Raw genomic sequence first — 23,325 nt, forward strand, 5'->3', positions numbered from 1 at the left:
GTCAAATTTTTATTCACGTTAGATAAATTAATACTTACTGTTAGAAACACGACTGACGAATAAGAACGAATACACGCATTGTAACCGGAATGTAAATTTTTTGTTGGATTAAAAATATTACCCGCAATTAATAGAATTAAATATCTCTTTCATCTGTATCTCAGCTGTTTTTTTTTTTTTTTTTAAATTCACGAATGACAAAATTTAATGGTTACAAAATAACAATTTGAGAAGTTTATATACGAATAATTTATCCCGTTTTTCAGTGTACCTTTTGCCATGTTTATTGCAAAGTTCAATCACAAAGTGACAAATGCGCTGAAATTAAATTGGTGCCTAATTGAGGTTTTATGGTCCGAATTTTCATGACAGTAAACTTCATCGTCAAAAAATCCCGAATATATATAATTTGTGAATCGTTTTAGGAGTCAAAGTAGTTACAGAGTATAAAAGAATATTCTATACACTAGAATAGAGAAAAAAAAAAAAAAATATAGTGGAAGGAAGGTTTTGTGAAGTCAAACAAATGCGGTTTCATTCAATAACCCAAGTCACAACAGTTCCAGTTACTTTCTTGTCTAATAAAATGATAATTCATCGAATAAAAAATACGTTTCTTTCGCTTATTTGGTAAACGCGACAAATCCTTTACCGGCTTGTTCCCATCACAGTTCCCGAGTGAAACGAGAAAGTTGGGGTCGACTTCAGGCCCTAGATCGAGCACGAACGAAGTCCGATCGTGGGCGGAGAAGGGAATTGGGAAATAGTGTCTGGCCTACGGTTTGTGATTTTGGACGGATCGGCGCGGCGCAACGTGACATGAAGTGTCGAAATTCAACCGAAACCTACTTGACGTATAACAGACAACGTCAACGGGCATTTGAGTGCAAAGTAAACGTCTCGTTGGGCGTAACAGGCGATGCGATACAACCGTGTCAAGGGTTATCGTTTTCCGTGTTTGATCTGTAATCGATTTCTCGAAATCACTTGTTAGTCAAGCCGCACGTCTGCACGTTTCAAGGAAGCATCGCAGATCAAACCCCAATCGCACCCTGGATTCTACGTTACCTCCCCTCTTCCTGCACGCCAAATTATCCTCTGGATCGCGAAAAACTTCGAGAAAAGAATTTCGCAAGGAACGTAAGAGTGCAGAGTTGCTAAAATGAAACGGGGTATATATAGGATCATTAGGGTGGTCCTTATTCAGGGTGTCGATGAATTTTTGCCAGACCATCCCCCACATTAACTTCAAATGATTCGAAAGCAATCGCCTAATTTTTTCAAATTTTTACACCGAATCTAAGATAGTCCACATTGTGATCGAAGTTTCTTATGGAAATTAACATAGGTAAAACTTTTTTTCTCAGTATATATTTTACTGCAAGAGTAATAATGTTCCAAATAATCTGTAACCGCGAGGTTTTGGTGAGAATTAGTGCTACTATCTGGGAAAAAATACACATCATCGTACGAGGCAATCTAGACGAATTACACAATCTCGAAACTTAACTTTTTTTTATTTATTTAGAGGAAGTGCAATTCGTCTAGATTGCCTACGATGATGTGTATTTTTTTTTTCATATAGTATCACTAATGCCGACTGAAACCTCACAGTTACAGATTTACAGATTTACAGACAATTTCGATGATTTGAGGTGAAGACCTGTAAAATACAAATTAGAAACTGGTGTACACAAGGAAGTTTAAAAACATTTTTCCGCATGTATTTAAAATTGCTGACTAAATATTTGTCGTGCAGTATAATTGAGTTGCAGGCTCTCAAGGCTCTCCTTAGATTATACATACATTAGGCATAATCAGAGTGATTTCCTAACGACTGCACGTTCCATCGTCTGCTCAAGTTTAACGCGCACGCGCTGTAATTCAACAGCAACAATTTGCCAGAGCAACCAGCCAACAAATAGACAACGCGATGCGTATAACCTCAAAAATTTTGACAATTATCAGTTGAGCGCAACTTCCATGCATAACTGCCAAGATTTTTGAAGTTAGATTTGTCGTGATGAGAGAAGACAGGGTGTACTTTTCCGGCATCTTGGAAAATACATACGCCACGTGAAGATTTCCACATTTCAAAATGTGCGCTAAGCAATCTCGAATGTGATTATTAGTTTAAAATCCAAGATGGCTTTTATTGGTTGCTGGATGTGATTGTTTCTTAGAGATAGCTGAGCAAGAACACACCTTGTCTTTTTTTATCACGACACTTATGACGGTTGGTCACCCTGGCAGAACACCGTTTTCAAATTGTCGCGCGTGCGCATTAAAATTAGCAGACAACGAAATGTGCAGTAGCTAGGAATTGACTCTGTATGATTGGACACAGGTGTGCACCGTGCTGAACATTGCAACGTGCACAAGATTCTTCAACCGAGCCCATATCGGGCCGGTTCTTGGCCTCGAATCGGGCTGCACCCGTAGATATCATGATCTTTGCGCAACGCCTTATGCAAACGTTTATACATCATGTATACAGTATAATGTGTATTATACTGCCCCGTTTAACCTCTCACCTCGTCCTCCTCTCTTTGTGCCTGAACAATTTTTACACACTCATGCATGCGGATCGCCGTTCAACATGCCAATCGAATGCGTGTAATTCATCGCGGGTCGCTCTTGTCAGGCGATGTTTGAACGTAAATTGACACGTTTTTGACAGCTGACTTTCGGACGCTATTCATGATTTCGTGCATCTCGCTTGCAGCATTCAAATACCCGCGCTTTCCCCTATATACGGAGTATTTCCAAGTAAAGGCTGTAGGAAGTTGGATTGCATACCACCAAGGGGAACAAATATCGGTAAAACAGACCTACCTAGTCATTATCACTTGAGTCAAGTCAAGTAATATGATCACTTTAATGTAACCCGATCACTGAACGCTTCTTAGCATGGGTTATAAAAAACGGAACAACTGCTTGGTCGAGTCTACACAACTTGGCAACACGGGCAGTTTCAGCTACCCGTTGATAAATCGGTAGGTCTGTATTACCGATATTTTCCTCAGCCGTATGCAGCCCAACATACTGCAGTATTTACTCGTAAAAATACTTTATATATCATTCTTTTTCTTCTTGGTGTTCATACCTTGTATTGGAAAGATTAGAAAATTTACACTCACTTCATGGTTCAGTTCATTATAAAAATTCGGGGACTTGGATCTATAATCTTACACTCAGTCAATGAGTTGTTTCAAATTATTAGGCAAGCTGAATCTTGACCTGCTCGATTATTCACACGGTAACGGAATGCAGTGATGATTGTCTTTCAGTGATTATTGTATAGTTGGAAGAAAAAAAAATTTCCGTACCTCATTGGACAAATCACCAGATTTCGACTTATCGACAGATTGAAACTTTTAAGAGTATCTTTATTATTTTCAATTTCGGAAATTTTGGAATAATTTCAAACTTTCTCAAAGCGTTTCTTTAATAATTAAACAACCAAAGTTTGACCGGGATAGTAAAACCTGAAGAATTTTTATTTTACAGTTCACAAATCTCTCCTAAAAATAATTGATCATCTTAACCAAATTACGTTTTATTGGTCGACTATTGAACTCCCAGAAAAATTTTCTTTTCTCAGAAAATTTCTAAAGACTGTTTAAACTATTCGAACCACATCTGAAAAAATTACATTTCCACGCCCTTAGAGTTTTCCCATGGAATAATTCCATTTCGATTTTGTTTTTTTTTATTCTGTCTCTTCAGATCGCGATTATTCCGATCAAATTTGCATAAGAAATATTGAAATGTCTCCAGCGATTATCGTACAAGACCTGGAACAAAAATGTCGATGATACCTTTATACCTCTGTGAGAGCATAGTAGAAACGGTTTGACAAGTAAATGGGCACACATATTCAAGCGAATGACAAGCCAACTTCTATCATGACGGAGAATGTCTTCTCACCGATCGACGGACAACAACATATGAAAATCATGGGTACCTTATGGCTGTACACACGCGCATATGGCGTAAAAATATAACATGGACGTGTAATGCAAATGCAGGCACATCGCACAAGCGAGTTGTATCGATAACGGTAAACACGCGGCGTTTTGTAAGCGCGGTAAAAATCTTACGTTTAAAAATCAACGTGTAGATGGACGCAATATAATTCCCGTCGTTGCAGCTGCAGCAGCGGCAGGATTTACGAGCCTTCGAACCGCCTCTAAAATCCGATGTTCAATGACAGCTGGGTAAGTACACACGTCAATCTTATAATCCGTACAATCGACCGCATACATTATATTACATTACGTGTGTGGATCTGAACTCGCGGTACGAATGCCAGAAACTAACCAACAGGATTTAATTTAATGCCAAGTGAAATTTTTTAGGACAACAGCTCGGTGGATGTATTATTGCGACATTGTTTCTCTTTTTATTTTATCGGGTCTCGCGGTGTGGATTTTGTCACAAGATGCGACTCTGAGAATTTTTAATACCCTTATTTTTCACACTCGCAAGTTATATTTCGAACCTTCAGTATTATTGCCGATTTGTTAGATTGTTACAAAAATTGAGAACAATTGGACGCGTATTTTTTTTTCTTTTTTTTTTTCTTTTCGTCTCCTTTTGATTTGTTTTCAAACTTGGGATTTTATGAAATCAAGTTACATTTTTGAAGTGCGGTATATTTCTGAAACTGCCAAAACCAACTCCTCATTTTTTATACACCTTCGAAGGAAATTGAACCGGTCTCTTTTCTGTTGTTTTCCATTTAGCTCGTTTTTCGTTTATCGTCGAGAGAAACTAGCTGTTGCTAAAATTTTACAAAAGCTCTTTATATGTTTTACAGTCAAACAAATGATTGCTGTGTAATTATTATTTTTTATCAATCAAATTCTATTTTGAACTCGAAACCTTGACTTGGAATAAAAAGTTGGATTCGACTTTCATACATTCTTTACTAAAAAAATAAGACAATGTTTCTGATAGTTGAAAGCCGCATCAAACAGAATTAATATTCCACTCTTTTCTGATTATTGACGATTGATTGCTCGTCCTGCAAATAAGTAAATTTTGATAAATTTAAGATTCCAATTTCGGATCTGCAGCATAAACAGGTCGCTATAATATTATGTAAAAATCTGGCACCTTATATGCAAGAGAATCGAGATTCAGGATGGGATTCACGTCACTGTCCAAGTTATATACATACGCAATACATTCTAGCCGATCTTGTACGATAATTATTCAAACAAATGCAGCGATAAATAAGAACGTTTGAAGACACCGCCTCATAAATATTTATACCAATCAACGATTTACAGTCGTTTATTCACCGTCAACGATTGGTCAATGCAAATTGAGCAGGCAGTCCTCACAGCCAATTCCATTTCAGCTGTATCGCGATGATTAATCGCGTTTAATTGCAAGAAAATTAACACACTGAAAGAAGAAATCAATTTGAAAAGCTTCCCCACAAAGATTTTACTCTCAAGCGGTAGTTACGTTCAAATTTTTTCATACAATTCTATTGGGACAGAAAGTATACAAGTAAAAAAAAAAAACAAAATTGTATTGAGGATTCAATTATTGTTAATATCGGTACAATTTTTTAGAAATATAAAGAGCCTTAAATTCGTGTATTATATTCACAATTCTGGATAAAACTTGACGTTTGTAAGGTTTTCATGGGTTGGACGTTACCTCGCGAACGGATATTAGCACTTTCTAACCACTTATCAGGTGTAATTTTCAATTTTTATTTTAGATAAATAAATTTAGTATTTATTAAATATGCACACTCTAGTTCTTTATCAGACGCCAGAGTCTTATACAAAATGATTAAAGGCACAATTACAGATCAAAGCAAAAATAAACCGTGATTTGATAAGAGACGTGGTCTTTCGACTAAATGTATCGATCGTGATCGAGAGCCAAACTACGCTGCACGGTCGGTAAAACAGAATCCATGCTCGAAACTTGTTGCGAACATAATGCCGAGAATCACAAACTCGACCCGGCATAGGAAAAGACGCTTCGAATGCATTTGTACAGTTTTTTGTACCAAGCGATTTGAACCTTTCAGTCACTAGCTACAATGATGCGCGAATAGATGGCGCAGTTTTGAATGTACGAAACCATACTTATTGTTAGCTAAGATCTTTTCGACCTATTACTTATATTTTTACTGTAACCACCTCATTATCGACTGAAAGAAACTATGAGAATTAATTATTACCTATTTAAATTATGCTATGGCTCAAGTTCAATTTGTATTCTTGTGCTTCATCTACTTTGAAAAGTAAATTAACGTCTTGAACATTACAAATTTGACGAATTTTCTGCAAATTCTAAACAGGGTTCTAGAAAATCGCACGTGACGTTGATTTCAAGACTTTGATAAATGTTTCGTTAATTAATTACCACAATCTTGTTTACGCAAATTAATTATAAAAACTTTGGTAGATTGTCGACTGCGGTTTTTTGCAAAATAAACGAAACGGTCGACTTAACTGTACACTGAATTTTCTAGTCGCTGCAAATTGTTATAAAAGCGTTTTCGGACGATACGAGTGAATTTTCTCGCATCATTTCTGACTTGTTTACGAGTGTTTTCGGCCGGTCACGTGATGCAGCTCTAGCAAAAACGTAGGATTTGCAAGACAAGGTGTAAAAATAAAAAATTTCGGTAGTAATCGACATACTTTCGTAAAGATGATTATTACGCGCGGGTAATGCAAAATATACATCGAACCGCGCTTTAGACTTAGATTGCTTTAGATTACTTTTAGATTAAGATTACGACTATTGATCAGGCGTATCTCAAATGCGCCGACAAAGTATCGATATGCCGGCGTATAACAAGCGTTATACACATAAGCCATGCAGGATAATTGCGAGGAAACGGTAATCGCGGTTAACCGAGCTGCGTACGGAAAGCGAAAACAAAAATAAATACGACGGTAATGAATTTCACACGTCGATTAAATCGGTAGCGTACAATTTTGCGATAATTAAGCAATCGACGCCGGGTTTGCCGCGAAATGTAATATTCACACTGAGAGAAATTTTTAGTTCCGGTTACCGCACAGTCCTTGACTATTTTCATTTTTTACCACAATCGAAGAATATAGTTCTAGGTAGAAAATGTAAATTAGTTTTCTACCTGTTGCCGGAAAGTCTAGTATCCGTTGCTATTCTTTCTCATTACGATCACTGTTGCTAGATTTTCTTGCAACTTTTGCGAAAATTTAACGCTCGTGCTACGATAAATTCACGTTAAAGACTTGTTCAACAAAAAAAGTAGAGTAAACCTCACAAACTGTTTGCGTCGCAATTGGCAAGAAAGTAACAAATGAAATTTTTCTCAGTGCATGCCGATCACGGCGCAGATTGCATGTTGCCTCTCCGTATTTTAAAAATCGCTTGATGACTGCACGTTAACCTCGTAGATCTTGAGATCTAAATGCCTTGCAGATTGTCGATAGAAGCCCTGAAACCGATGTGATAATTACATTCCACTCTCTGAGTGTAACTAACGTGAAATTAAAGTGAGAATGCAACGATTCGCATTTTATGCGCTTGTGTTGTTGCATTTACAGCGCGGTTATGGATATCGTTATAAGTTGAATTGTACAGCGTGTACAGAACCGGGTGATCAATCGGTATCCGTTAGTTTGAGAGAATAATTGATAAAGTTATTCTCGGAGTTATGCCAAGGCTGATGTGTGCTCGTTTCAATCGTATGTAATTGCATGGTTATGAAGTACCGGCAATACATTTATACAAAGAAGAATCGCTGCACTCGGTGCGGAATATAACGATCATACGTTTGCGCATACATCAGCTAACGATGAAAATCAAGATTTCCAAGTTTTCCCCGAGAACAGGACGCGTACGTCCTGTAATTAAATTCTTACACCAAAGAATCTTAAATTTCTACGCAACTTCACTGCAGCACACTGAGAATAATTTGACTTGTTACAGTAACTAGAAAAATTAAGTAAAAGAGGTATCGTTGAAAAAACTGTTTGAATATTGTTGGAATTGGGAAAAACGAGGTACGCGTTACCGTTTTGCGCTATCGTCGATCCTTCTTTGATAATTGCAACGCGAAATCAGTCTGTGAGGTTTACTCTACTTTTTTAACTAAACAAGGCTTAAACGTCAATTTATCGTTGCACGAGCATTAAATTTTCGCAACAGTTGCAAGAAAATATAGCAACACTGATCGTAATGAGACAGAATAGTAACGGATACTAGACTTTCCGGTAACAGCTAGAAAACTAATTTTCATTTTCTACCTAGAACAATAATTTTCGATTGTGGTAAAAAATGAAAATAGTCAAGGACTGTGCGGTAACCGGAACTAAAAATTTCTCTCAGCGCAGTAGTTTTTGCTGACTGTGGCGTTTGACTCTGAAACGTTGCAATTCCATGCAAAATTCCATTCATATTTGCAAATTTATGAACTGAAATAAAGGCGCAGAGTATCTCGGTATAAGAACATTCTAGGATGCGTTTCACTTCCGAGAAAGCCTCGGTCAGACGTTATGGCAAATTTTGATTCTTTGATTTCATCTAAATCAGCGTCTAACCACAGCCACATTATGTTTTTTGTTTTATTCCTCACTAATCCGATGACTTTCCAGTGGGAATCCTGTTTTACGATTCCAATATGCATTAAAAATGCATTTCATCCGAATGGATAATTGACTTGCCAAAAGTTGGATAACCGATTACTTGACCGTTTACTTGTGATGTTTCTGGCTTTCACCGCAAGTTTTTACGAGCCCAAAGAAAATTGGAAAATAAAAAACAACGAAATTTTATTGAGAATTGACGAAATAATTTCGCCAAACTTCGACCTTCGTGACAGGATCGGGCTCTCACCCTATTACTCGGAAAAAAAGTTTATCTACCGTTACCAAACTTGTATTTTCATACGGCGAAAGATGTATTCATTTATTATTATCAAATCTTAGTCGAACCAAGTAAGGCCCGATTAAAATGTGTTTACAATTAACAAACCGTACATGACTCGGTTAAAATTTGATTATCATAACGGAACCGCTGATAACAAGCATTGCGTGGTAAGGTTGAGGAAAGGACGGAACGTGCAACAACAAAACTCGCACTGTACAACTAATTCACTGTGTGTACCGGATTTGGAGGAGGATCGGGAGTTTTGCGATAAAACACGATCCGTGTGTTGGGATTGTTATCGGAATTCAAGTATGATTGTGCTAATAATATAACCAGTTTTGCCCTTTGCCATAAGTAGGAGGTTTTTAATGTAGTTCGTGAAGCGAAGTTCTCCAGACGTCATGTCGGGGGATCGTCGAGCCCTGCTGATGATGGTAACATTACTATCTGGTTGTCTCGTTTTGGCTGACTATGGTTATGACGATTTTGATTTCGGAGGTGAGTGACAATAAACCGGCACTCGGAGAAAAAGTGATACGATAAATCTAAGTAAGCACATGCCACTGTTATGCGAATTTTCACGTCGTGATTCCCGCATTATGGGCGTTGGTTTCATGCTTTATTCGAACATCCCAACAAGGATGAAAAATTCCCATCGAGCGATTTTCTGAAACATTCTAACAACCACGCTACAAACTTGCTAAATATGCTTATGAGAAGATAAGAAATAATCCGAATTTTTGCACAAAGCAGAAAATTTTTCGAAAATAACACTTTTCACAACTATTGATACGATCGGAACTGAATGTTTCCTCAGGCGACCAGAAAAACACTTGTGTTAAAATAATCAATGGTTCGAGATTTTCTACAAGAATTCATCAGACATATATAATCAATATTAAGTACGTAACTATGAAATACAAATTATAAATTTCAACCGTTACGCATCAAACTTCACCTGCAAATAATTCACCGAGAGAAAAGATTTACAACGTTTCACCAGAATTCCGGAAAACATTACCATTCTGGAAGTTCCGAAACGCGGTAAACGTTGGCACACGCGAGTCCTGAACACTCGGATAATGCTAATAATGCGCTACTTTGTTTTGCAAATATGAGAAGTTACGGAAATTAATATTTGAGAATAGGCGAAACAGACATCGAGGTCTGACAAATGTTCCGGGATTAAATCGTACGACTCTTACAATTAAATGGTCGACCGAACATCCAAATTAATCACGTGTTGTTGATCCCTTAAGACGAATCCCTGAGACGAATGACGAGGTGAATATCATCCTGCTCCACTAATTTGAGATTAGCGATACTGTGAGAATCCACAATGATCCTGACTAGCAGATAATCATCTTTGACGGACGTTGAGAACTAAAACGACTTTTAGCCGTCTTTCAGGCGCTGCGGGTCAGATGTCAGCCAGAGATTAGCACGTAACAAAACGAACGGTAGTAACGATCACGCTTGTATTGCCCTGGCGCCATATGCGCAGGATATTTCTCTCGAGTGAAATGATGTACAGTGGAGCCACAGAGCACAATTGGCAGCGAAAGAGTAACAGGGATATTTCGCTTGAAATAAGTATTCATATTGACAACAATATAATACAGTTTGATGTGCGATAAGGGCGGAAAGTAGGCGATGCGTGAACAAGTGGCGTTTGCGGCACGAGTCGAGGGCAAGTGATCCGAATGATCTTGAGAACTTCGTATTTTTAACGAGCATCTTCCGAATGTCGAACATCATTTTTTCATTCTTTGAGAGACATTTTCATTACTTCGGACGAATCGGAAAGCAAATAAATCAACGTATTAGACAGAAATTGTTCCCTGTACTTTATAACAGGAAAATAGAATCCTATTTATTGAACTCAACGTCGGAGTTAAAATCCTTATTGTTAGTCATAAGATTATTTACTGTTAAATTGTAGACTTTTGAGTCAATCTTCGTGTATTTTGTAAAGGTATATCGTATATCGTACATCCACTTTTGGGTCAACCTTTGTACGTGTTACACGCGTTTATCGTAAATTTTTTATTACGTGAATGTTGTACATCGGCCACTTTCAAACCACAAATGATTCTCTTGCTGCTCTACCTTTGTTAAGTTTTACTGTGAATAATCGTCAACGACTAGCGTCGTTACACGCCAGACAAATATATAACAGTCGGATTTTGACAACAATTCGCAGGTACAATAAACTTGAACTAAACTAACTAAACTAAATAAACAACGATTGAACCAAAATTTATCGGATTAAGTTCGATAGTTAACACAAAAGCAAAGGAAGTAAGTCACTTTTGTCTTGACTTATAACTCTGTGAGTTTGAATCAGTGAATATTTACTGTTGTGTATTTTCTGGTAGGACCGGAATAAGGACGGGTTGAGAAATAAAATGTACACCGGACGTAATTGTTCAATAAGTTTCATCTATTTATGTTAGAGGTAACCATAAACGTTCAGGGGGTTTGTACGCGTCCAGTGCCAAGGTTGGACCGACTGTTGATGTATTAATTTCTCCCTCGCCAGCTTATTACCAATACTAGTTTGATATGTACGTTTACATTGCTTTGATGAGTAGGAATTCTCGACCTCGTATATAATCTATTATAGAATCTTGGTGATCGGTCAATTAAGTAAACGTATTTTTAGTCAACGTTTCGACCCGGATATGGGCCCTCCTCAGAACGATTTATTTATTTAACTGTCAAGAACAACAAAAAATTTATTTTAAAAACTAGAAGTACAATCAGACATTAAATATTGTAGATTTAATACTCTTAGGGCTATTATATATTATTGGTTAGTGAGAACAATCTGATTAATTGAAAAAAAGGTAGGCTTAGAGTGTTATTTACCTTTTTTTAAAAGTAAGCGGACTAAGATGCAGTCGAATTCACAATTTACAATTTGTGGAGACAATGTTCGTTGAGTGACGGTAGTCATTGTCACTCTTCTAGTTATTTTACATGTCGGAGTTAAAAGTTGGAAGTCATTAATTAAAAAGATTAAAGAACTATGTTTCTTCACAATCTATATGTCATTGTATTAAAAGGTTTTAAAGAAGGTCTTTTTAGCAGTAAAATTAGTTTGCAGAGTGTCCAAGCAGTGGAGCTAGGCTCTTTATGACTATGTTCCCCATGTCTAACAAAAATTATTATTGGTTGAACCGATTGGGTCAACAGGTAAATAGCGACTGATGGGAGAAACAAATATGATCCAGAGTGAAGGTGAATTTAATATAAACAATTATACAGAATAACAGAAAAATATTTTGTGAAAAAAATATGTAGAAAAACTGTGCTATGGGGACAAAAATTTTATGTATCCAGTTAAGGTTAAACAATATTTGTTGTGTGGGCGGAGATTAGAGGTTTGTAAATATTACTTTAATGTTCAAATTCTTGTCTAAGATTAACCGAATTGGTGTGTCCTACAATGTTGCACATTTCTAGTAATAGTCTTTCATAATACGTTTACTTAATTGACCGATCACCAAGATTCCATAATAGATAGTTTACATTGCTTTACAGTAGTGATCGCTTTTGAGTATATCATAACATTTACTGATTCCCGATTATGAGTATACCGCTGTCAAAAACCAATGCATATACGAGTACACCGACTCGGTGACTTTTCACTAATTTTTTACTGATTTCCAGTCTGTGTACACTGAATTCTTCGGTGGTGAATTCATAATTGAGAATCAGTGAAATATCAGTGATTTAAATTCAGATTGTAGAAAAATGGTCAAGTTCTCATCCTATAGTTTTCTACGCCGCGTTTTGTCTTTTTTTTTGTGAAATACGATTCATAACGCAAAGAAGGCGTGCTCGTTTGCGATGATGTCTTTTTCAATCCAGAGTCGTGTCCAATTGAAAATGAACAAACGTGATATTTATTTTAATGTTTGGAAATTTATATCGCGAACATAATCACGTGAATGTAAGATGAACATCAAAAATTTGATAATCAGGTCTTACCGACTAAAAACAAAGGCTTAAAGAAAAATCCGAAAAGCGAAAATTTCCGAGGGTCAGCCGCCAAGATATCAGTTGGTATGCGCTACCTTACAAAATCATTGTAATTTTTCCATATTTTTCGGCCAGGTCGAATAATTCGGGGCGTCGGAGATGTTTGGGCGAGTCCAGGGGAGCCAGCAGCTCTAACATGCGACCTGCCGGGATCTTTCGCTAACTTTGGGTGGGAAAAAATCCACGGGCCGCTGAGAAGCGGAAAGAACTGGAGGAAACTCACCAAAACTTGGCGCTTCAACGAGACGTATTCAAGAATGGGTCTATATTTCACAAACGTCTCGGAAAATGACAGAGGACTTTACGAATGCTGGGCAGAAGATGACAAAAACTTGATTGAACGCAGTGAGCGTGGACTTTTTATCCGTCCCATGGCATCAGTAATGCCGATTTCTGTCGCTGCTTTGGATGCAAGTAGGATTTGTGTCGGATGGACTATTACGCTCAAAATCCTCGTTTGGCTTTCGAAGCTTCGCATAGAAATCCAGGAAAACGGTTCACTTGAATGGCATCAAATGTATGAAGTGTCGATTGACTTGTCCGATGAAGTGTTAATTCCCTTCTCCAGTAATGTCCTTGCAACAGCATGTAATCCAGACACAGCCTACTGGTTTAAATTCATTCTGATATCCGACACAGGCAATGAGATACATCTTTTTTCGAGGTGGACAAAGACTTCTGAGAAAGGTATAAGTATAGCAGATTCTGTGTTATTGTAAGCCTATACTCTGGGGTGAACTGTTCTCAGAAACTGTGCTTACTTTTTGCATACGAAATCGTTTCAAAGATTTCCTATTGTTCCGTAAAAAAAAGGGCAACGACTACAGCGAGTAAAAGTAATCGTTAGGCATGGGAAAAGAATATGGTGAGACCAGTGATTTTTTTGAATGGAAAAGTAGCACTTGATTCGTTAAATAACAGTGATGAGTTGAAAAAATTGCATTGTTGTATGAAACGCCGCATATTTCAAACAGCTAAGAAATACGCACCTCGAGTAGTTGATTTCTCCGAAGAGATGAATTTAGTGAATCTGGCATATTCTTTCTACGGGAATAATATTGAAGATGTTGATTAAATATGTATACAAATAAATGAAATATTTAGTTCTTGTCACTATATATGTTGAAATATGTGCAAAACCGATTCTGTATTTATTTGAGGTGATTCGCTTAGAATGAGTCTTTCTGCAGATCCTGTATACGTACCACTCGTTTGGGTTAAGGAAACGTCTGTCGATTCAATAACGATTGAATGGTCGAAGCCACCGAGGGAGATTGGAAGTATTTTCAACTCGTATCAAGTGACGATGTACGAGACAGGCATCAGTGGTATAAAACAATTAGACAAGATATCATCGACTAGAAAGAATTATTTCAAATTCGAGTATCTGCGAACTTCGGTCTCTTACAAATTTCAGTTGGATGTGTGCTTCGATTATGACTGTACGCAACATATTTACCCCTCTAGCTGGTCGGAAGACGTCGTGCCGAAAGACAGAGGTATTGATGCTACATTAACGGATATGCATTTGTGAGGGAAGAGATGATGAAACTTGGAATTTCCAGACCCGAAATTCACCCCGAATGTTTCGGTAATCGAAACGGGTGTGGCTTCAGTAACGATTGCGTGGAATGCACCGCCGACGGACTTGCAAGACCGCGTTTATTACTATAAATTAGCGTTGAGTACTGAAAACTTGACCAACAAATCACTGTACGTGAACAAAACCGAGAATTCCCACACATTCGAAGATCTTCTGGTGAACAAAACTCATCGATTCAAAGTAGCAGCCTGCAGCGATTACAAAACGCAATGCGGTAATTGGAGCGAGGAAAGAGAAGCTTTTACGTACATCACAAGTATGGGTAATATGGAGAACTGATAGAATTTATATGGAAATATGAATAAAATTCGACCTCACTCGCTTCTTTTGATATTTGCCAATCATCGTGGTGTTTCTGTAACTAAACCTGCAAAGTGAATAACATTTTTTCTATCTTTCGCTCATCCTTAGCTGCCAAGTTCTAATCGCAACTCGTTTACATCTGTGCGGAACGATAATTGCATTTTTCAGCGAATCGTCTGCCCAAAGTCGGGGTGTATGAGAAAACGTATTCGTACGATGTGATACACGTATCATAGATTTAATAACGTTATCGCATTTCCAGATTCCAGAAGTGGGATACAAGACGAAACATGGCTGATTATGGGAGCTATTGCTACTCTACTTGTCATCGTCGTTGTGACGATGGTGGCTTGGAACTGTCGCAGAAAGGTACTTATACCCTGATGAATTCAGTCTTGGCCTTCGTGCCACGGTGAACGGACCGATTAATCGACATGGGAAACGTTGTTGCACAGGCATTGAAACGAAAGTTGATCAAAGCAAGACTAGAGTACTTCAATTCCGGGGCCCCGATTCCTCTGGATCCAGAATTGGCTGTGAGCGATCAGGCCGAGTTACTGCCGTACAACAAGAAATGGGAATTCCCGCGGGATTTCTTGAAACTTGGTAACGCGCTACTTCATTTCTTCTCCGGTAGTGAATAGTGATCATCCGTTTCGACGAATCCTATCGAGATGGGCACCATTCAGCTTCCGATAATGAGATGGGCCGAATGAGTATGTCGAAAAGTATTTTTTGTATTCAATCCACATGACAAGGCCAATTATATTGTATCTGCCCGAAAACGTTTTATTCAGCGAATTACACTTTTTGTCAGAAGATTGGCGAACCGATTGCGGCCGCGAGTAAAATGTTTACTCTGCAAATTTCGCCCGGTCAAGGCGGTCGATGTTGCTAATCACATCATAAGCAAATTAGCATCTTATCGTGAATATCTAGGACTTGATGAATTGAATGAGTCAAAGAATAAGTGTTGAGAATCAGTAATCGCACCTCGAACTTTCCGCTTGTTGGATCCTCTCACATCACGCGTTCAATCGGCATTCGGGCACCTGGATCATCTTCAGTCCTCTCTGTTCATTGACAGAGTTTGATTCACTCTTACGATTAGCGGATCTTCAGATTGAGATTTTTTTATTAACTTTCTATATTTTGCCACCTCACCGGAACGTTTCTAAAGAACGGACCACCGTCGCAGGTTAATCTTGATTTCATTACGAGAACACTTGAAATTGGGCTCGATCCTCAACACCAAACACAATAAGTCCTGTGATCATGGGTGAGAATCGGTTCATAAGCTCGTGAAATTCCTGAGTGAATGAAGTAATATTTACCAATTATCGCACGTAATTGCTTGCGATATTTACAAAACCTATAGATTACTTTCAGCGTCCTGGTAAGGAATTTTCATTGCTCTCCGCATTCCGTGTTACTATGAATCATTGATATTGCTCGAAGCAATTGGGGCCCAACATTTATTGATGAAACATACAAGTGCACGATCCTTGCCATGTCAGAATATGGCGTGTAGCCGTCTGTATTTTCATCTTCAGATTCACTGCATCACTAATTGAGTTGGACACTTTAAAAAAAAATTGGGTTTGGACTTCCATAGAATGGTATTGGTATCAACCTAACAATATCCGAGTTTCAAATTCGTAATCAATCACAAAATTTGCTCTGTAGTAGTCCACAGCGGACACTACTGGTCAACTTGAACACTGCTCATTTATTACAGTGAATAAAATGCGGGATTATTCTTTTGACTTACACAACAACGCGATTCATTTAAAAATCGAGGTCATATTACGTCCGGTTACGTCCTTTATCCATCTATTGCCTCACATTTCGTAGACGACTATATTCCAGAAGTCTTCAACTTTTATGACATTGTCAGTGCGTTGATACACTTATCGATCAGTTTACCACCGAAAGGGAATAAAACTAATCAAAATCCGACATTTGACTGACTTGAAGTGAAAATCAAAATTTAGGTGGGGTGCCCCGAACCCAGGCGTGGGAAGTTTAACGTCTCGAAAAATCGAGTATGACCTCCGAGAATTAAGTAGGAATGGGCTCCACTGTTTTATTCAAAAGTTGGGGAAATTCTAGAAAAATACTGATTTGAGAACCTCTGGCAATGTTGTTTGCGCCAGCAATAGTGAACACAAACTTTCTGGTATATAATAGAAACAAATCTGAGCAAATTCGAACATCCGATACTGAAACACAGGAAATTTAAGGAGAGATTTTTGATTACAGTGTTCAAAACTAATAAAGTCTGTCTTTGATCCGATTCACACGTTCATATGCTAATATTGCTACCTGACTAGATCCCCGTAAGTTTTTCAAACAAACAAAAAATGTTTGATATTATATTATAATTGAAACGTGTCAACCTAATTGTAGAGGAACATCAGCTGTTACATCGTAGATAGAGAAATCTGTTTTCATCACATCTGGAAATCACTATAATTCGTAAAATTCTATCCATGTGATCTGAGGAGATCTCCGAGAGATCTTTACAGCGAACACAATAGCCAGATGAACATCAGTATTGAATCAGTGGACACTTTTTTCCTGACTTCAATTCATTGACTGGATTTTTCTGCAAAAAAGTTTTAGGTCATTTGGCCATGCATATCCGATCCAGACTATTTCTGCAATACCCAACATGCTCCGTTGAAGTTTTTCCGAGTATACATAATCGGTGATCCGACATGCATGTTATTTACCTTTCAGAAGAAGTATTAGGAAGCGGTGCATTCGGCGTAGTGAGGAAGGCACAGGCAAAGACGATCTGCGCACGCGAAACAGTCACGACAGTTGCGGTCAAGACGGTCCGACCGACGGCCAACCTGAACTGCATGAAGGCCCTTCTTCGCGAACTCAGGATTCTCGTTTACTTGGGTCAACATCTGAACATTGTCAACCTTCTCGGCGCGTGCACAAAAAATATTGATTTGGGTGAGTCGATTCGCGTAAATTGAATTAAGTTCGTTCTCACACCATACGGCGTTATGGATACTGACACTCACGCATTCCGTTGGATGTCGATAGGCGAACTCTTGGTCATCGTCGAATACTGCCGGTACGGGAATTTACACGACTACTTGGTACGACGCAGAGTCAACTTCATCGATCAATTGAACGATTCCGGAGAAAAAATATGCGTTTCTGCCTCCCGTGAAGACGGTATCAATGTCGATGACGTTGGGTAAGTCGCCCTGGCCTCCAATACTGACATGAATTTTGGTTACCTTCTGCCCATCTTTGTCACATCTCTGTGTACTTTCTTATGCCATGTTATTATGGTGGTATTGGAATGAATCGTCGGATGATAGTCAAAACTAGAGTTTCAATGACTTGTGATCGATTGATGTCACGAAAAATATCGTAAATTGTCATAAGCTCATCAAGTTAGCACGCTGCAATCAATTTGCCGTTGATCTCTAAGAATTGGCCATCACCATCAGAACTACTACGCTCATGTGAATAGAATTTGCGAGAACAAGTGTATTAATTCTCGATCTCAGCTGTCCATTATTTTTATTGTGTTATGCTTGCAGTACAAACACGGACAGCCGTTCCGATGGCAATTCGACAATAGTTAACTGCTCGAATAACGTTACTTCCAAGACTACGGATGCAAGAGTGGACGACTGTTCCCCGAGTGTCAGTTTAACGGAACTCAACGCGCCGTTGAAGTATCCAGGTGATCGGACGGATTCCAACTCAAGGCCGACGTGCACGCACGACTTGGTGTGTTGGGCTTGGCAGGTTTCGTGTGGCATGCAGTATCTTGGCGCGAAAAAGGTGGAAAAATACTCACAAGTTTATTCTTCTTGCGTCAGTAATTTCCAATACTGACACAGTTTACTCGTGGTCTTTTTCACTAGTCTTCTTCGGACACAAAATAACTGATATTAGTCAGTGCGTAGAATGGAATTAAAACTTAATCGTGTTTCAGATCGTACACGGTGACTTAGCAACGAGAAATATACTTCTCACCGATGACAACGTGGTAAAGATCTGTGACTTTGGTTTGTCAAAGTCTCTTCGGGAAGAAGAGAATCGGAAGAGCACGGAGAATGGTCCTCTCCCCGTCAAGTGGATGGCCATCGAGTCGCTCAGGGATCGAGTGTTTTCTACCAAATCGGACGTCTGGTCTTTCGGTGTCGTTTTGTGGGAACTGTTTTCTTTGGCGAGAACTCCTTATCCCCTGATAAGACCTGAGGATATGTGCCGAAAACTAGCCGAAGGTTATCGTATGGAGAAACCGCCGTACGCGCCGAGAAGCATGTGAGTGGCAAGCGTCGATTTCACCCGAATCATCAACGAACGAACTCTTCGACACGTAGAGATGTTCTGAACCACCTTTTCTCACCTCCATTCTAGTTACCAAATGATGCTTCGTTGCTGGAAAGCGGAGCCGTCGGAACGACCGTCGTTCGAAAAGCTGACGATCAACATAGCCGAGCTGATTGAGGAGCACGTGAAAACGGTATGCTCAATGTTTTGCAAAAGATTCATCATTCTTAGGTATTCAAACGTGACTTAGACGCGGTCCATGAAATCACTGATTCAACTTCAGTCGCTCGTGAAATTTGCAAGTATATCATCCATCACCCGCATACATTGTAGAGATCAATATACATATATATGTATATATTAGGATGTTTCGCGTTCAAACAATATTTGAGTTACCTACGGACGTATGCAAAAAATGCATGCTGCTGGTCTAAAGAGAAGCCGCAAAGAGGCCGAGTACTATGGTTCCCGTTTTAGGGTGTGCAAATACAATTATTTTTAAAAAATGAAAAATATATATTAGCAAATCTTTGACACGTATTATCTATTTCGAATTTTAGGAAGAAATATCTAACCGCATTTTTTGCGACCCTTGTATATCACCATTTCTCAGTTATGCGCTTCAGATAATATTTTCGGGCTATAATTGGGTTGGTTTCGGGCTATAAAAGGTTTGCTAATATCTGCTTTTCACTTACTCTGAAAAATCATTTTCACACACCTTAATCAAAACTTGTGCTACTGTACTCATTTAAAGCTTCTTTTCTGATCAAAAGCAAGCATCATTTCTATGCGGCTGTAGTAAAATTGGAAATTTTTGAAATGTGAAACATCTTAACATGTACATATAAAACAGTAATATGTGCATTACAGAATGATTTTGTTTTTACGTTGCATGATATTTCGCCGCGACGTTGACATGAAAACACATTTCAGTTTTACCTGGAGTTGGGCAATCCGTACACCAAGATTTACGCTGATATCTGGAAACGCGAGAGAGAGACTGCGATAAGCGCAGAAGAATCTGACGCCCTCGAAGTAGAATAATGAGAAAATAATTCTGCAATGAACCCGAGACGCGGAATTTCCCGTCAATATCTGCAGTCCGTTTTAACTTCTATAACTCGTTACATTTTTAGCCACAAGTTCGCTTCTCGTATATTAATTACATAATTACCGAATGCAAATTTAATCATTAAAAATACGCTGTAAAGAAATACATTGGATACATTACGTGATACATCGCCATGTGTGCGGTCCATATTTGAAAAGGCCGGAGTGAGCGACGAATTGGTGTTACTTGCAATGAAAAACAATGAAACAGCCCCGATGATAACGTTCGATGGAACGTGAAAATTTCCGATGGGATGTCATCTAAATAACCAGACATGGTCTGACAAATTCCATCGAAATTTTTGAACAGTGAAATTCAACTTCTGAAAAGGAAAAACCTCCGAATCGTCATTTCCAATAAAGGATATTGCAATGAAAGTCACGTGTCTCATGCCTTGTATCAGCCGTTCTCAGTACGCAAATTATGTAGTATTCGTGGAAATTGAGAATTGAAAAATTTCTGAAAACTCAATTCTTCTCACGCTGATAATTTATGATATCAACAAAAATATATACCTCAGGTAAATCCCGGTTGAATTTCACTGGAAAGAATTTTCTTACTGTATGAAATATTGTAGATGAAAAAGTTTTGGAAATATTTTACAGAGAATCCACCGTATCTAAAAATAATTTGATCGTTCCAAAATAAGCTGTCAGCTTCACACAGTCTGTCAACCTAAATGTAAAGAGGAGTCACATTGAGGAATAAAATCCTTGATGATTACAATCAAATTTAGATAGGACGGTATAAATTTCGAACACGTAGCCAATCTTCTTAAATCCATTCTTGATACAGAATTCAAAACACCGGACGTACATTTTCCAGCCTTAGAAACATTTCATTCCACCACAAAATGACGGATAGAAATAAAAACGAGAACTAAAAATACGGTTCCTTCTCAATAAAATTTATTCAATCCGGGTGAATTTTGCCGTTGCGTTATGAATCGCAAATTTTTCGGTCGGTAAAACAGTCCAGAAAGAAGATGGAGCGGCTAGACACAGTGCTGCCATCTTATAAATGCCGACTAGATCAGCGGGCTCGCTTTCTTGGCTGAAAGCCAATCGATCTTATGAAGTACTTTCAAACTTCTGCCGCGAGTACGAAACATTTATGCATCTATTGAATATTCATTTGTTAATATCCGCGCAGCTGCCAGGCGCTGATTACAAAACAGGTTTTTGTATTATAATATGTTTGTACTACTAGTCTCGCATTTGCGATTTACGAGTAACGTATCAACGCGGTTTTTTTTTCTCTTGTGAAATCTTTTGCTTAGATATCACGTCTGTTTCATACAATACTGCAGGATTTTATCCCGGACAAGGTTCGACATGAAAATGAATACGATATTGGATTCAGATTGCATGCTACACTTTATCCTTGATCGTAAATTTTCCAATCAAAGATAGTTGCTCCAACGATTTGTTTTTATTTTTGTCTTTTTCAGTCACGCGAAGACTTTTTCAAAATATCAACAATCGTTACCGTTTTCACAATATTTTCAAGAACCAACAGATTATTCCGCCACACGTTTCTGCAAACGATGAATTTTGTGAGGGAAAAACCACGCACAGCAATTGTATTGAAATTTTTCTTCAGCAAACTTCGACCGATTTGAGATAAACGAAAGATTCCGATTGTCGTTCAAAGTATTCCAATTGTTTACAGTTACGACGTCACACTTCTCGATAATCTATTTTCATCAGTTTTCTTCTAGTTTTTCTTCACGACGGTTCAATTCTCTCGAAGTCTGAATTTTTTTCTATCTTACAATTAGAAATCCGTCAAGTCCCCCGATGTCTTCTTTGTTCTGGGGTTCGAGACCTGTCGTCGCAATTCCACAAAGATCTAGGAAACAAAGAAGATTCCTGTCTCGGCCTCGATTTTAGGCCTTCGAATTCGTATGTATGCATGGGTATGTCGTACACGTATACAAGCCTGTGAATACAGATTTCAGGAGCCTTCGAACCTCCGGACCAAATCTTTGAACGTCTCTGGAACGAGGAGAAGAGTCCCTCGGAAATTCTCGTTTACGGCTAATTGACCGTCCAAATATTTTTACGACGATTATGTGCCACGTGCTGGTTCGCATCACTACGTCGAATTTCGTCACGGCAGATTTCGAGACAATAAGCGTACAGACGAAATAGGAAGTCCGTCGAGAATTGACGATTTGGCCAAAAATATGGAACAGTATTTGCAAGTCGAACCCGAAAGATCTTGTTGGTTATAAATTTGACCGTATAATTGATAATTCGGTGAAGATTAAGACGTGGTAAAGTCGACACAAAATCATTACAAAAGCTTCGGGAATTTTAATTTTCCAACACGCGAAAATCTAATCTTTTCTGAATCCAAAAAGGTGAAAATTCCAGAACTTCTATATCTATAATACATTTTGAATTCCTATATTTCTGTCCATTCTGACGATTGTATACTTTGGTGATCTGCATTGTAAATTTCTGTGAGAAATGCCGCTTGTGCAATGCGTCGCCGTTTCTATTTTTTTACCCCCACCCGATATTACGCAGCACTGAACGAGGCAGAGGTGTGATAACGTGTTGGCAGACACTCACTTTCGCGTGAAGCATTGAGAGAACTCTTGTGATTAGTGCCAATGACCGATGCGACGCGTACGCTTTGCCAACACTTTTAATATATCGGTGAAAAGTGGTTTACAATTATCTTGGGTAATACAGCAAAACATTCAACTTTACCGTGTAAAAGTCTGTGAAAACGTTTGATGAAATAATGTTTATCATAGCAACTCTTTCGCATATTGTATTTGTAATAACGAATATAATAAAAAAAAAAAAGAAAAACGATACAAAATTTAAAAAATTGAGGTATTATACGTTATTGACATAGTCGAGTGCGTTACAGGAAGGAGAAATATTTTCAATTGGATTTCGTAATTTTGAACTGGATTCAATTGAATTTAATTAAATTACAGCCGATTACGGATATGATGATGACGTATGGTAACTGTAATTGGTTACACATCAATCGATCGTATCGTTATTCAATTCCAGAATCCAAACTTGAA

General features: G+C 38.3%; 2 protein-coding genes across 4 annotated transcripts in view; one reads left to right on the forward strand and one right to left on the reverse strand.

The window, feature by feature from the left end:
* Nucleotides 1-23,325, reverse strand: part of Sarm (sterile alpha and armadillo motif) — a 184,499-nt gene that overhangs the window by 154,851 nt on the left and 6,323 nt on the right. The gene's annotated exons all lie outside the window — the stretch shown is intronic.
* On the forward strand, nucleotides 9,285-22,310 carry LOC124220605 (mast/stem cell growth factor receptor-related protein Kit-like). The gene is made up of 12 exons (XM_046629760.2): nucleotides 9,285-9,396; nucleotides 13,021-13,632; nucleotides 14,136-14,444; nucleotides 14,511-14,810; nucleotides 15,114-15,220; nucleotides 15,307-15,457; nucleotides 17,594-17,818; nucleotides 17,912-18,068; nucleotides 18,421-18,667; nucleotides 18,822-19,153; nucleotides 19,250-19,355; nucleotides 20,099-22,310. The coding sequence occupies exons 1-12, from the start codon at nucleotides 9,300-9,302 to the stop codon at nucleotides 20,207-20,209; spliced, it is 2,754 nt and encodes a 917-aa protein (XP_046485716.1). The 5' UTR covers nucleotides 9,285-9,299; the 3' UTR covers nucleotides 20,210-22,310.

Source organism: Neodiprion pinetum, chromosome 5 (genome assembly GCF_021155775.2).
Source record: "Neodiprion pinetum isolate iyNeoPine1 chromosome 5, iyNeoPine1.2, whole genome shotgun sequence".
Taxonomy (NCBI): domain Eukaryota; kingdom Metazoa; phylum Arthropoda; class Insecta; order Hymenoptera; family Diprionidae; genus Neodiprion; species Neodiprion pinetum.